Below are 13,206 nucleotides of genomic sequence, written 5' to 3' on the forward strand. Positions count from 1 at the left end.
GTGTAGTGAAGCTCTTACACAGGGCATAAATAATATCCACATTACTTTTCTGTCCAGGGCCAACATGGGCCCTTTGTGTACATTCACCTCTTTGAAATATACCCTTGGGTTATTTAAAATCCTACACTTTCAGAATCCACAGACTGATTTTGTTAATGTTCCTGATTGAAGACTGCTCTAGAAAGTTGAGGTAAAAAAAAAAATCTATGAGGTATAAAAATTTCTCTGAATCTTTAGGTATAAAAAAATCTAGAGAATTGCCAAGCAAACAGTTTGGATTATTTGCATTACAAACCAATTATTTAAAGTGGTAACTCCTCTGGTACTTTTAAGTATTTTACAGCTCATTAACTTCTTGGAAGGGAGTTGGGAAACAGACTCAAGCGGAAGAAGCCATTTCTCGTTACAAATACTCCTTTTCCAGAAAGGAAAATAAGTATAGAGACTCTCAAAGATTTTAAAGTTTCCACAAGAGGCCAATAAGTTCTGATTTACAGAAAGACCTTAAGAACTACATACTGTGAGAAATAAGACACAGCGCTATCTATAAACTAGCATTCATTACTTCCCTGAGAGCCAGACCTGGGAACAGGTGCAGTCTGTCATTGCATGAGCCCTTCACACATCCATAGCCTGTGGTATTATTATTCCCATTGGACAGATAAATATAATTATGCACTGAAAGCTGAAATGGTTTCTAGGATGGCCTGGAGCTGGGATTTAAGCTCGGGTCTCCAGCCTGTGCTGTTTTCGTTACTGGACAAATCAAATTACAAACCGAGAGAAGTTGGAAGCTGCTGCCTGAAGAGACCACATCTTACCTCCACTTTTTTGTTTGTTTCCCTTTAGAAAATTGGGTGACTTTCTTTCAAAATGTGAGAGATTTTTGCAGAGTCTGTAAGAGGGTGGCAAACAAGGGACAGAAAAGTCAGTGGCATTCCATTACTCTAAGAAAAAGGTTCTCTCATGGAAGTATCCTCTATCTTGCCCCTAGAATCCTGCTTCGTGTCATACAGAACAACGGCTTGGGGATAAGGGAATGCCAGGGATAAGCTGAGAGGCACCCAGATCCAGGCACGTTTGAGTAAGTGGTGAAACAGATGGAAATAAAGGTGAGGCACAGATATGAGTTCCATCCAGATTAAGACGTCTGCGTGATGCACGGGATTAGCAAGGCGTCTGAAATCACATGAGCTCTTCCCCACATTAGGCATCACAATCTACATGTCTGTTTCTTGTCCCCTGGGGGACAGCTTGATTTCGGACTTCATTGTCCCTGCTGATGAAAGAGCAGAGCTCATGAGAAAGTAGTTGCTATTTATGATACAGTGCGATATCCAAGGCGATTTCCACAAATAAGCGACAGACACCATGGGGCGGTTTGTGGGAATAAAGAAAGAGGAACCAAGATTTGGGGTGGGGAGGCCTGGGTCCTGGTGCGAGTTCTGCTCTTTGTAAAATTTATTTAATTTTAAAAATCAAATCATACTGTTGGAACAGTTCTTTGCTGTGCTGATGGTGAGTTTGCTCGTGGAAAAATAGAGATGATCATGCTACTTTTGAGAATTGGAAGGCAAACATAGGGTAGCTGATACAAAAGGCATTTCTAAACTGCTAACTAACTATAGGAAGCTGAGTAATTATTATTATTTTAGTTCCTGAAAGAGGAGCAACGGGCCAATTAGCTATCTTCCTAATTGCCTTCACTTGGTGGCCAGAGGGCTCTTGTCTTGGTGGATCTTTTATAATTTGTGTTCCTATTACCTACCTACAAACTATTTGTCCTGTTTTGCTTTTGTTTCTTACTGGATTTGTCACTGAAATTTTGCAGAAGAGGAGCTATGGAGCTATGGCAACCAGGGGTCAAATCCTTGCTGTAGTATTTACCAACCGTGTCTTACTTTTTCTTATCTATAAAATGGGGGTGATTATAATACTAACTGCTTTTTTTGAAGACTCAATGAAATAATGCATAGGTAGCACTATGTGACTAGACTATGTTCAATAAATGCTAGTTATTATTACTATTATTATTATTGCTGTTGGTATGAATAACTCAGATTTATTTTGACAGCAGAGCTCTTTGAGTAAGTGAGAGACATAATACCTCCTAGAAAAGCCCTTACCGATTCCTCCAGGCATGGAGCATGTTCAACATTTCAGTCGCTCAGCTGTTAAAAATGTAGCCATTTTAACTCAATCTTGGACTCTGAAAATAACTTCATGCAAATTTTAATTGGATATCATCATATTTTTTTTCCCTCCTTGATGTTAATAGCTAGTTTCACTGTTTTAAAATTAATCCATTAACTTTCAAATTTCTATTAAGTTTCCCCCCCTCTCTTTATTTTCCTTTCCCTTCCCTTTCTTTCTCTTCCTTTCCTTACTCTGCTCCTTCTCTTCCTCCCTCTCTGGCCTACACCCTTTCTGTCTTTCAGAATCTCTGTTAGGCCTGGCTGGAGTACAGATAAGAATCAGACATGTTCACCACCCACAAGCCAAGAGGCATGATCAGGTGGACAGGCAAAGGGCAATGCAATAAGTTCAAATGTGGTAAGACTCTTCAGTATTCCTGATTCTTTAGGGCAGAAAAATTGTCCCCTAGGCATAGTAGGGAGAGTTACAGGATGTGGCCATTGAGTGGGATACTGAAGGATGCCTAGGAAGTAGCCAGGTGAGGCCGTAAAGAGAAGAGAGAAATGAGTAGTCATTGCAGGCATGGCATGGGTTTCTCTTGAGGAGACTATAAGAGATACAATGAATTCAACATCTCCTCTCTGCCTACTCAGCTCAAACACTCGTCAGGGAAAAAGTGAATCTAGTGGAGCCAGTTCTCAGCTACTTTAATTCCCTAGTCATCAAATTCCCTGCCAGGCTTAATTTCTCTTGCTGTATTTCTTAGCTGCTGCGGTTTTGCTGGCATCCTTGTGGGTTTCTCCTGGAGCCTGTCCTCATTGAGATGGTAACGATTGCTATTATCACATCAATTTCTAAGGGACCATTATGGCACCTACTACTTAATCCGGTCTGCTCCCTCCATTCTGTTCTGAGATGAAGTTATCCGTCAACTCAGAAAGGAAGCCTTTTCACTTACGATGCTACCATGTGACAATTGCCTCCTGGGAAGTTCAGTCCTGTATGAGGAGTCTTTTTTCATCCACTCCTCAGACTCCCGCTGAGAACGTCGTGGTGCTCCACATGCACGGGGGACACGAGGAATGTGCGCGTAAAGCATGGCTCCTACTAAGAGCATGCAGGGCAGGAAGTGATTAGAGGCACAATAGAGAAACAAGGGGAATGTTTGGGTGTGTGCAGTCCTAGTTCCACCCCCTGCAGTCCCACCTTTCCCCCTTTTCCTGGTTGGAAGGCATTAAAGGAGCTGTAGGAAGAGGTAGAATTTAAATTAGCCTTGGCAGATCTGGATGAAACCCACAGAAACCCTTGGAAGGATGGGTGTGTGTGTGTGTGTGTGTGTGTGTGTGTGTTTCCCTGCCCCCACTGTGGAATTTTGCATCTGACTGGAGTGTCTTGGGGAAACAGGACTCATATCTCAGAAGGGTCTTCCCTTCTCTTGAGCTTTGTTATCTGCACCAGGGTCTCCTCCTCATACCCAGATTCTTCAGTGAATGATGACAAGCTGTTTTCTTTCAAGACTCCATAGGTGCCAACTCTCCAAGGCATATAATTCTGTCTAGAATGTCCAAGCACTCCATAAACTTACATAACTTTATTCAGATGATGTCTTTCAGGTTGCACTTGAGCCCGATGCCTTCTTTTAACCTCATGGGGTTTTGGGTGTCTATCCTCAGGATGAATTCCAGACTTATTCTCGGAAAAAGGTAATGTGGATCCACCTGTCAGCATTACACAGCACTATGGGTCTCACTCCTGACCACCCTCTCATTACAGACGAGGAGTACGTCATCAACAGAGCCATACAAAAGCCCGATTTAAAGGTAAGCAAAGTTATGGTTCCTGATGATGACAGAACAATTTAGTCTTTTCCCTTTCACTGTAATTAGGGGCCCTGGTCGCGCCGTGGTTACCCCTTGGTCTGCTAATGGCAAGGCCACCAGAATTTGAAGCCACCAGAAGCTCTGAGTCTCCAATTTCCATGTAGTTAAGTTAAAATTTAGCACCTTATCATTTGATTTCCCTTGTGATCTATTTTAAATTTGTTCTAGTGTTTAAGATTTTCTGTTTTCTCTTTGATTGAGGTTTTTTTCTGTTTTAATTGTCATTGTTGTTAGTTAAAAAAAAGGGTTTGATTTTTTTTTCTGTATAGGAAATCCAGGATAGGTAACTCTCTACAGACAGTAATTGGATTCATGGTTCCTTGAGGGTATGACAGGGGTGGCTCGGGAGAAATGGGGAGCTAATAAAGATGAGTACAAGAGTGATGAAATGTTCTAAAACTAATTGTGGTGATGATTGTATAACTCTTCTTGATGTGATTGAATGATTGAATTGCACGTTATGTGAGTTACATACCAATAAAACTACTTTAGAAAAAAACGAGAGTTACATCTCAGAAACTCAGTCCTACATGATCACGACGAGTCAGAATTGACTCCAGGGCAGTGAGTTTGAGTTTACAAAGTTAAATTAGGACTGGATTTCCCAATAATCAAGGAAACTCAGGCCCAACTGTGCTTACTTACTAATTGGTAGTGAATAATTTCACCTCAGTTTCACCACATCAAAGATTGCATTACAGATTAGTAAGTAAACACAGTTAAGCCTGTGCATACCTTATTTACTATAAACTCATGCATACAAGGTTTACTGGTCAGTGATCTACCTCTGAGTTACACTCATGTCCTCCCCCGCACCATTCTCAATTGACACTGAGGAGTCAGAGTTCAGCCCAAATCATAGCTTTCTCTTTGTAAGCTGTGAGAACTTGGATCAATAACCACTACTGTGTGTCAGTTTTCTCATCTACACAATGACAAGGCTTCTTGACTCTAACAGTAATTGATAAAATTAAATAAATTAAAGAATGTAGTTCCAGACACATAGTAGAGGCGCAATACCTGAGCCCTTAAAAACATCTGTGAAATAGAATTACTCTTACCATGAAAGTTGTTAGCAATAAATATGCCAAGGAATATGCTTCTGTTCACAAAATGAGCTTGCTTTCGAATCTATAATTTGAATTCCATAACTTAATATTTGGGTTACTCCCTTCTTACCGTATTAAATTAATAATGCTTGAACTGTGATTAGTTAATATTCACCTATGAAAAACACACATTTTAGGTAGAATGTTCTCTCTTATATTTATATATGTGTAGACAGCTGTTTAATTTTTATGGGCTCAAGAGCAAATTAATTTTATAAGCTCAAAACAATTTTTTAAACCACTGAAAGACAAGTGTTGAGTTGTCCCCATTGTCAATTGTTAGTGCCCAGTTTTCTCGATTGCCAAAATAAACAAACAAAAACAGGTCCATCACTCAGAATATTAGCTTGCCTAATTTTTCTGTTGATCATTTACCTGGAAAAGCAAGTATCCCAAAGTTGCCTATTGCCATCAAAGTCCACTGGATCTTTGTCCAATGGAATCAAACAACTAAGTGGACCAGCATATAAATGAAGAAACAATGGTATAAACAAATAAGATGAGAGGAAAGGAATGTGGTCTTGAAATGAAGCGAGCCGGTAGACAGGCTTGATGTCTTCCTTTCCTAGCTTAGGAAATAGAGTCTTGCTGGTTACTGCCTGTCTGAGCTCCGGATTTCTTATTTATGAAGAGAGACTAAGCACCTCAGTTTCGTAGGCCTATTGTGAAGCTGAAAGGAGAGGATGGATATGATGGTGATTTGTGAAATGGAATGAGCTATCTTCCTCTAAAGGACTCAAACCTTTCAGGAAAGGCTGGGGGAGACTCGGCCTCAGCCACTGGTGGCAATACAGTAAATAATACCACCAAGGTAATAACAGTTTTTGGCTATTGGGGGTGGGAGGTAGGGGGGTTGGAGAGGACTGTAAAGAGTGTCAGGTTTGCAAGTGTACATTAAACATAGGCATTAAGGACAATCTGCTAGAATTACAAAGCTGAAACCCAGTGCTTAACCCGTTTAACAGGATGTTCTTAACAATGTCTTACAAGAGAAGGAAGCAAGGGATGGAGGAAGCTTCCAGATTCTGAGTAGAAAGAAAACCCCCCACAGCAGTTTCCTGATTTCTAAGGACTATTTCCTGCTGTGAAGTTCAAAGAAACTGGCCCAATGATCATCTTCTTTTTATATATATCACCTCTAGTATTTTCTTGTCAGCTTCCAGAGGCTGAGAAGGTGATAAGGGAAGCAGACAGACTTTAACTAGTGTATGCTTCTCTCTGGGCACCTCAAAGATATCTACAGGTCTGTGATGGACCCATTCTTTACCTTCTGCCCAGGAGATCATGGACTTCCTACGTCCTGGTCTGAGATGAAACGTATCAGTAACCTCTTTGCTCCTCTTAAGCTGCCTTCACCTTTTGATGTTCTCCATCGATGTGGTTTCCCGGTCTCTTGCTCTAAAGTTTTCTCACTGGATAAGTGGGCACACTTCCTTCTACAGTTTGTCCTTAAAATTTATTTTTGAGCGCAGGTTTTTTTTTTTAATTATAGAATGAATAAAGCAGGCAACCTGCACTTGATTCAATGTCTTAATTCCTTGATATTAAGGAATTTTCAGACCTTCTTCCAAGGCTAGCTTGAAAATGATAACATTTGAGACACTGTGGACTTTGGGACCAGATGGGTTTGGGCTCAAATTCCAGCCTTATTTCTTAATAGGTGTGATCCTGGGCAAATTACTTAATCTAATGAACATCAGGTACAAAGTGAAGATGAAAATAATATCTGCTCAGGATGATTAAAAAGACTAAAGACACAGTGGAAAGATCCACAGAGTTCAATACGTACTAGTTATAAACTCAGTCCAGCCTATTTGCTAAATTAATACAGAAAAGGACGTGAATTGTGGAGTAAGAAAGTTCAGGTGTCTCTTTGATAGGTCTACTACCTATGGAATAAAGTCCCCAATGGTCTATGTGAGCACTTAAGACTGTTTATAATGCCATCTTAATGAACCCTCTTCTCATTCCTCCTTTTACCGCTAATTGGCTTTACTTATGGCACCTACGGTCACATGTTCTTTTGAGATGACCTCAATCCTTTAGCTGAGCGAAAGTCTATGGACCCTTCAAGGATGCGGGACTAGTTTCCTCTCCTCCATGATGCCTTCTGCTACCTGCCCTTCCTATAGCATTTTGTGACTGTGCTGGCGAGTCATTCTGATGTTTAACCGCCCTGTGTTGCAAGGTAGAATTTCCCCAGAGGGCTTTCTAGGAGCATTGGACTGCTAACTGCAAGGTTGGCAGTTCAAATGCACCAGTTGCTTTGTGGGGGAAGATCAGGCTGTCTGTTCCCATAAAACGTTGCAACTTCAGAAACTTTATAGGGTCACTATGAGTCAGAATTGACTTCATGACAGTGGCTTTGTTTTTTTTGTTTTATTTTTATTGCTTTGTATAGAGCAGGTCACAAGATCTTTTTCCCACAGATCCTCTGTGTGGGCTCGAACTGCTGACCTTTGGTTAACTGCAGAATAAGCTGGCATTGCACAATCATTATTTGACACATACCATGTTGACTTGACTATGTACTATGTTGCGTTTTGGGGGCGGGGGGAATACTTTCTTTTCCTTCTCAGATGGTAAAGTAGTATAATACAGGGACTGAATTTTATTTATAATATTTCCTTTATTGTACATCTATGATAAATATTGATTAAATGATGACTTCCAATAAAGAAAGCCATTTATTTAGTAGAAAGGGATGAGATAGGCCTGGATAAAACCTCAAGCCAGTATATCTATGCTCTATTTGACTCACAAATGCTTCTGTAACCATTATGTTGCTGTATAGACTCAGAACCTCCACTTAACACCCACCCACTCCTTTTTCTTTTGCAGGTGAGATGCATAAAGATACAGAAAATAAGATATGTTTGGGACAACTTAGAAGGACACTTCCAGAAAGTTGGGTAAGTGGTTTCAGCATTGGCAACCAAGGAAAAGAGCCGTTTACCAAAAGTGTTATTACTAAGGATGTCCCTCTTGTTACTATTTTAGCTCTTTGGAAGACTGGCTCACTTCTGCCAACATACATCTAAAATTCGGATCAGGTCTAACAAGAGAAGAGCAAGAGATTAGGTATAGTGCATTGCTGTCAACACCAGCTCAAACGTGTGTTACCCATAAGCCGAAGAGAGAACCCAACCAATGGTTATCTTAACTGCTTAAAACTAGAAAATGTTGTGATGCCCTTTTCAGTATTATTAGAATAAATTGCTTTCGCATGCGTCATCTCGCTTTCCCTTCAGAACAGCCTCGTGGGGGAAATAGAGCAGACCTCACCCTTCCAATGTTACAGATGAGGCTCAAAGAGGCTTCGTGGCCTGGCCGAGGCCGCACAACTGAGAAGTTAGCAGTATTGAGTCATAACTGAGTTCCACTCCTTCTGGTTGTAGATTCTGTGCCTTTTCTCCTCTCCATACTGTTTCTCATGCTTTTTTGTTTTGTTTTGTTCTAACAACAGCAACGTTGAGACAGTTTTGATTTTAGCCAGAGAATACCGAAAGAAGTGGTAATCAGCCGGGGCTTTCTAGAATCTTCCTCCATTTTTAAAAAAAACTGGATGAAGAACCAGAGAGGAAAAGCTATTCATGCAAAGCCACACTGTGAATCATAACAGACTTTTGACATTCCATCTAGCATTCTTCCTAAACCTTGCTCCTATCCCCAGCACCTAATTTGTTGTAGACTATTGTGGAGTTACTTACCTTGCATGTCATCCTTCTCATGGGCCACAATTATTGTTATTTTTAACTCTGATATCATGGTGTGGTACCTATAAATATATTCAGCAAAGCCGTTTAACTTGAAGATCCACATAAAAGGCACAGAGAGATTGCTAAGTGCTCTCAAAAGCAAAATAACTCATAAAGTGACATTAGCAAAGAAACAAGATTCCGGAATCTCTATAATTAGAGTAAATTATCTCATTCTGTATTTTAGAGAATTTTTATACATATTAATAAAATGTTCAGATTCCTAGATTATCAAAATACAGGTAGTAAAGGAAATAGAGTAAAAAAATTCATGGAAAAATGGAATTGAAAGATAATGGAAAATTTCCAGGAAGCTTTTGAAACCCCTTTTTATTTGCTCATCAGCAAAATGATTCTCCCTTCATGATCCCTCCATCCAAGATCCACGGAGCCAGGGTTGAGGAACGAGAGATGAGAAACTGCCAGCCTTCCTGAATGAGCCAATGGTTAACATTGAATACCCGATTGCTATTGTTGTTAGCTGATACCTTGATTAGCATTGTTGTTAGCCACTATGGAGATAGTCCCCTATTTGTGGCAACTGAGACACAGTGGAATTGGACCAAAGTTGTTGACGGTTTTTATGAGCATCAAGGAAATATTTAGACCAGGAGGAAAGTATAGTTCAATGGAAACATTCTGATAATGTTTCTTGTTTTTATACCTGGTGCTTCCACTTATTTTTTGAAAGATGGGAATGTTACACAGGGAGGCTTATGATCACCCCATAAATGAAAAAAAAAAAAGAACATAGTTTGGATTTTTTCTTTTTAATAGGTGAGAAGATGAAGTTTCCTTTTTACTGTTAGTCACTAAGTGATCTGTGATTTCTCCCCATAGGAGGTTAATTTGTGGGCCTAATACTATTGATGTTGAAATCACACCGATTTGGAAACTACTCATCAAGGAGGTAACGAGTATTTTCTCTTGGTGCCCTGTTTGACTAGATAGAAAAACAGAGAAGTTTGGGTCTAGTCAAATGAGCGGGAGTTTGAGTACTACCTATTCATCAGTGGATGGAATTTGGTGATATGTGGAAAGAATGCCAATCATATTTTCTTCATATCTCTCTTCTGTTCTTTTTTCTTGGAGATCCACGTTTGCACACGGTGTATGACACAATATAAGTCACAAAGTTCATGTGTCTGCCTTTCATTTAATGACTGGATGAACACACCGGATGAATGCCCCTTCCTTCCTTTCTTCCACCCCTCTTCCTTCCCTTCCTGCTTCTGTTCTTCCCTTCCTCTCTTCCTCTCCCGGGGTTCTCTATTCTTCTTCAACTTTGTAAAACTAAAATAATTATAATAAGAAATGCAGTCATTTCTTCTATGCCATTTCCCCAGCACTAAAAATTGTCAGGGGAAGAAAACAAAGCATCTGGTCAGCCTTATTAGTCCCATTAATCTTAATGCAATTGTCCTCAGTGGTGTGGGGAGAGAGGGCTTGATCGTCATTTCCAAAATTGAAATGTTCTTCTTCTAGTCATTTTTCATTTTATAATGATGATTATAAAAAACAAACCTGCATCTGGGTGATGGGTCTTCCTCTGCTTTCTACACTCCCTCTGACCCCACCTTGTCTTAAGAAAAAAATTTGACCAAACTCAAGGTTCTTTCTCAATATTTTCAGCAAACTGTCAGGGATGAAAGAAAGTGGAACAAATTGATAGGAAATGTTTCCGTGTGTTTCTTCCCCGACTAGAAGCAAGGACGGTCCTTCTTGGTTTAAATGCAGTGATTCTCAAGCTTCCTGATGCCGTGACCCTTTTGTACAGTTTCTCATGTTGTGGGGACCCCCTCAACCATAAACTTATTTTCGTTGCTACCTCATTACTGTCATTTTGCTACTTTTATGAATCGGGTGACCCCTGTGAAAGGGTCCTTAGACCCCCAAAGGGGTCATGCTGCACAGGCTGAGAACTGCTGGACTTTAGAAAGATGGATGTCAACTAGAGGAAATTTGAGTTCAATGCAAGAGTGTTTGATGAAAGCAGGATTATAGGCTTGGGAACTAATATCTCCTCCCTCTCACACCCACCCAGTTGTCTCTTTCTCATCTTGTAGTGGCTTGTATGTATTGTGTTGCTGAAAGCTATGGCACCTATTTTTCAAGTACTAGATGAGTCAGCTGGAAGACAGGCTTCAGTATAGCTTTCAGACTATAAACAGAGTAGGAGGGAAAAGCTAACCAATTCTGAATGATTAGCCACTGAAAACCATTCAAACAGAAGTGAAAAATGGTGCCTGAAAATGAGTATCTCATGAAGGCACTCAAATACGACTGAGGAAGAGCTGCCCCCTCAAAGTAGAGTTGACCTAGTGACATGGATGGAGCAAAGCTTTTGTGACCTTCACCTGGTGATGGGGCACAGCTCACAACGAGAAGGAACAGCTGCAGACATCCAATAATAATCTGAATGTGAAATGTACAAAATAGAGATCTAGGAAAACTGGAAATTAGAAAAAAAATGAAGTGCATTAATATCCTAGGAATTAGTGAACTGAAATGGACAGGTATTATCCACTTTGAATCAGACAATCAGATGTTTACTATGTCAGAAATGACCAATTAAGAGGAATGGTGTCACATTCATCATCAACAAGAACAATTCAAAATGGATCTTCAAGTACAATGTGATAGGGTAACAACCCTAAGTCTACAAGGAAGATCAGCTAATGTAACTATTATTCACATTTATTTACCAAAAAATAAAGGCAGTGATAAAGAAATTGAAGAATGTTGTTAATTTATTTAGCCAGAAATTGATCAAACATTGTATTAGTCTAGGTACTTTGGAGAAACAAATCCACAGCAACTCACGTATAAGAGAGAGTTTTATGCAAAGAAAATGTGCATCACGAAAACATCCCAACCCAATGCTGCCCAAGCCCACAAGTCCAACATTAACCCATTAACCCAACACCAGTCCACAAAGTCCTCCACCTCACAAAACAGAGGCAATAATGCCGACTGCAGGAGGAAAGCTGAGTCAGTGAACGAACAAGCATCTCAGCACTAGCAGGGGTCTCCACACGGCTGCTCCAGCACCCAGGGCTGCATCGGGATAGATCCATGCAGCTTCTCCTTGGGGATGTCTTGTAGGAAATCCATCTTGCAAGCTGAAGCAGGGAACTGCTAAGGCAGCTGCACCCGATGCAACCATCACCAAACAAGAGACCCGAGAACTAGAAAGGCGAGGCTTCACCACCCATTTATCCCTCCGCCTTTCAACCAGCACCACATGTGATTATCGGCCAGGCTGGCACAATTAACTAACTCAATCCACCCCTTGCCAACCTGGCACCTGTATATAATTCTTAGCTTCACAATTGCAATGAACACCTATACCTTAACCCTATAATCCTGTGAGTTTTTTCCCCCTACCTTTGAAAGTTTATAAGCCAACTGCTTCATGCCTTTATCCCAGCGGTGCCTCCAATAAACATACAATCAATATGCATGGATAATTACTGGTGATTGAAATGCAAAAGTTGGAAACAAAATGGAAGGACCAGTGGTTGGAAATATGGCCAGGGTGATGGAAACAAAGACAGCTATCACGTGGCAGAATGTTGTAAGACCAGCAACTTATTCACTGAAAATACCTCCTTTCAACAACCCAAACAGCGGCTACATACATGGACTTCACCAAGTGGAAAACACAGAAATCAAACTGCTTATATCTATAGGCAGAGACATTGTAAAAACAGCAGCCAAAACAAGGCCAGGAGCTGATTATAGACTAGAACATCAATTACTTATACACAAGTTCAAGTTGAACGTGAACAAAAATAAAACAAGCCAACAAGGGACCATATAGGATCTTGAATATGTCACTCCTGAAGTTAGGGGCCATTTCACGAACATGTATTATGCATTGACCACCACTGACTGAAAACCAGAGGAGCTGCAGGATGATATTAAGAGCATCATACGTGAAAAAAGCAAAAGTTGATTAAAAACACAGGACAGAAACAAACAAACAAACCCTAAAAACCAAAGTCGATGTCAGACGAGACTCTGAAATGTTCTCTTTAATGCTAAAGCAAATGGAAGAAATGATGAAGTAAAAGAGCCGAACAGAAAGTTTCAAATAACAGAGTATTATAATGAAATGTGCAAACACCCAGAGCAGACAACCCAAAAGGAAGAAAGCACTCAGTCTATCTCACGCTGAAATTAGGAAACAGTACAAGACTCCAGCTGAAATATTGAGGGATTCTATTGGCAAAGTATTGATTAGTACAGGAGACAGCAAAGGAAAATGAATACATGGTCACTACACCAAAAACAATTGGTTGAAATTCCACCATTTAAAAA

At 40.3% G+C, this 13,206-nt stretch overlaps 1 protein-coding gene across 1 annotated transcript in view; it reads left to right on the forward strand.

Annotated features, from left to right (window-relative positions):
• Positions 1–13,206, forward strand: part of ATP13A4 (ATPase 13A4) — a 153,026-nt gene that overhangs the window by 63,111 nt on the left and 76,709 nt on the right. The window contains exons 3-6 of the mRNA XM_045287532.1: positions 3,810–3,956; positions 7,967–8,037; positions 8,126–8,206; positions 9,724–9,793. Coding sequence (XP_045143467.1) covers positions 3,810–3,956; positions 7,967–8,037; positions 8,126–8,206; positions 9,724–9,793 — 369 coding nt within the window. The remainder of the gene's footprint in view (positions 1–3,809; positions 3,957–7,966; positions 8,038–8,125; positions 8,207–9,723; positions 9,794–13,206) is intronic.

This window comes from Echinops telfairi, unplaced genomic scaffold (assembly GCF_000313985.2).
Source record: "Echinops telfairi isolate 266 unplaced genomic scaffold, ASM31398v2 ScPeMD7_17;HRSCAF=63, whole genome shotgun sequence".
NCBI classification, from domain to species: Eukaryota; Metazoa; Chordata; class Mammalia; order Afrosoricida; family Tenrecidae; genus Echinops; species Echinops telfairi.